Source organism: Apteryx rowi, unplaced genomic scaffold, assembly GCF_003343035.1.
Source record: "Apteryx rowi isolate R43461 unplaced genomic scaffold, aptRow1 scaffold_98, whole genome shotgun sequence".
Taxonomy (NCBI): Eukaryota; Metazoa; Chordata; class Aves; order Apterygiformes; family Apterygidae; genus Apteryx; species Apteryx rowi.
Genome location: NW_020451293.1, coordinates 1,330,159 through 1,331,636, shown reverse-complemented (window position 1 = coordinate 1,331,636; position 1,478 = coordinate 1,330,159). Strand labels below are relative to the sequence as shown.

Below are 1,478 nucleotides of genomic sequence, written 5' to 3'. Positions count from 1 at the left end.
GCGGGCATCTGCATCTGGTAGTGGTGAGATGTGAAGGGACACAGCATGCTTCCTGTGTTCCTTTGGAGCTGCCTTTCAAATTCCCTTTGGACCATTGAGATGAGAGTTCCACAGCTTGTAAATAGCTTTGAAACCAGTTTGTTTTTACATGAATAATCACCCTGGTTGTGTTTCACGGAGAACCAAAAAAAAAAAAAAAATTAAAGGATCTGTTTTTGTCCGTGTTGTGGCATTACTGCATTTTCTACGTGGTGTGATCATAAAGCACAGCTGCCTTTGGTAGCAATAAGTCCTCCAAGCTTCCAGTCAAGAGGACATGCTTGAATGGGCTCTGGACCTTGCCTTCCACATGGTCTTGAGAGGTCTTGGGCCAGATGGCAGAGCTGCAGATGGTTTAAACTTAGGTGCTTGGGTGTGTTGTGTGGTTTAGCATACATRTATACCTGTTTTGCTTCCCAATTGTGGGTAATCACAGTCATTGCACTCCTCAACTGGGTGGGAGAAGCTGAAATAGTGCATAGCCCCGGAAGAGCATTAGGGAAGTTGGTGAGTTCCTCTCTTTGCGTTGAGAGCAGCTGCGGAGCTGGTGGTACAGCCCACCTCTGGGTGAGGAATGGCCATTTAGCAGTGCTGGGGGAACTGCTCTTCTGCAATAAAGCACAGATGAACTCAGGTCTCTTGGTCTCACTKGGAGATGCTAAATTCCAGCTGCAAGGGGCTGGTGGCAGATGTGAGTTGGCACCTACCAAAGCCCTGGGCTGGATCTCYGAGCAGAAACTCTCTGGAGATGCTGGGGTGGCAATGTGTCTCTTCCAGTACAGTGGCTGTCCTTAGTTTTGCTGCTGTTCTCAGCTTTTTTGTTTTCCCCAAAATAAGATTCRTGGCTCACCAAATTTTGTGTAGCCCTTTCCCCTTTTCTGGGCTGCGAGGATTGGCCTCCTGGCTCAGTGGGCAGTGCTGCTTGCTGGCCTGGGGGAAGCTGACACACGCAGGACTTGCCTTAGGTGGAGCTAAGGCTTTAAATACCTTCTAGGGATGTCTCAGCCCGTCTCCTTGTCTTCCTCGTGGGGATGGAGGTTAAAAAGGCTCAGATTCATCACTKGAAACCTTCATCTTTTTGGTGCTCCCTGAGGTAAATTCTCTGGTGGTAGGTGGCTTCCCCTCCATGCTGCTTGGTCGGCACCTTCAGGGAACAGTGTGTGTGAGTGTGTGTGTGAGTGAAGACACAGAAAAACCCCAGCCTACGTGGAAAAACCTACCCTACAGGGGGGTTGGGGTGTGGGGGCGGAAGCTGCGTTGTCCTTCCCTGTCCCCCGAAGCAGGGCTTTGCCCTGCCCCTCAAATGAGGGATTCCTTTCCGGGCCCTGCCCCGGGGGGGACCGGGGGCTGCCCTTGCGTGGCCTTAACGCAGCGGCGCCCCCGCGGCCACGTGGCTGCGTGCCGCCGCCCGGCCGGCCGAGCTTGCGGGCGCCTTCCTT

At 52.8% G+C, this 1,478-nt stretch overlaps 1 protein-coding gene across 1 annotated transcript in view; it reads left to right on the top strand.

Moving 5' to 3' along the window:
• The first annotated feature begins 663 nt into the window (after window positions 1-663).
• The window catches only part of GMPPB (GDP-mannose pyrophosphorylase B), a 3,478-nt gene continuing 2,663 nt past the window's right edge, over window positions 664-1,478 (top strand). The window contains exons 1-2 of the mRNA XM_026055029.1: window positions 664-730; window positions 1,086-1,132. Coding sequence (XP_025910814.1) covers window positions 664-730; window positions 1,086-1,132 — 114 coding nt within the window. The remainder of the gene's footprint in view (window positions 731-1,085; window positions 1,133-1,478) is intronic.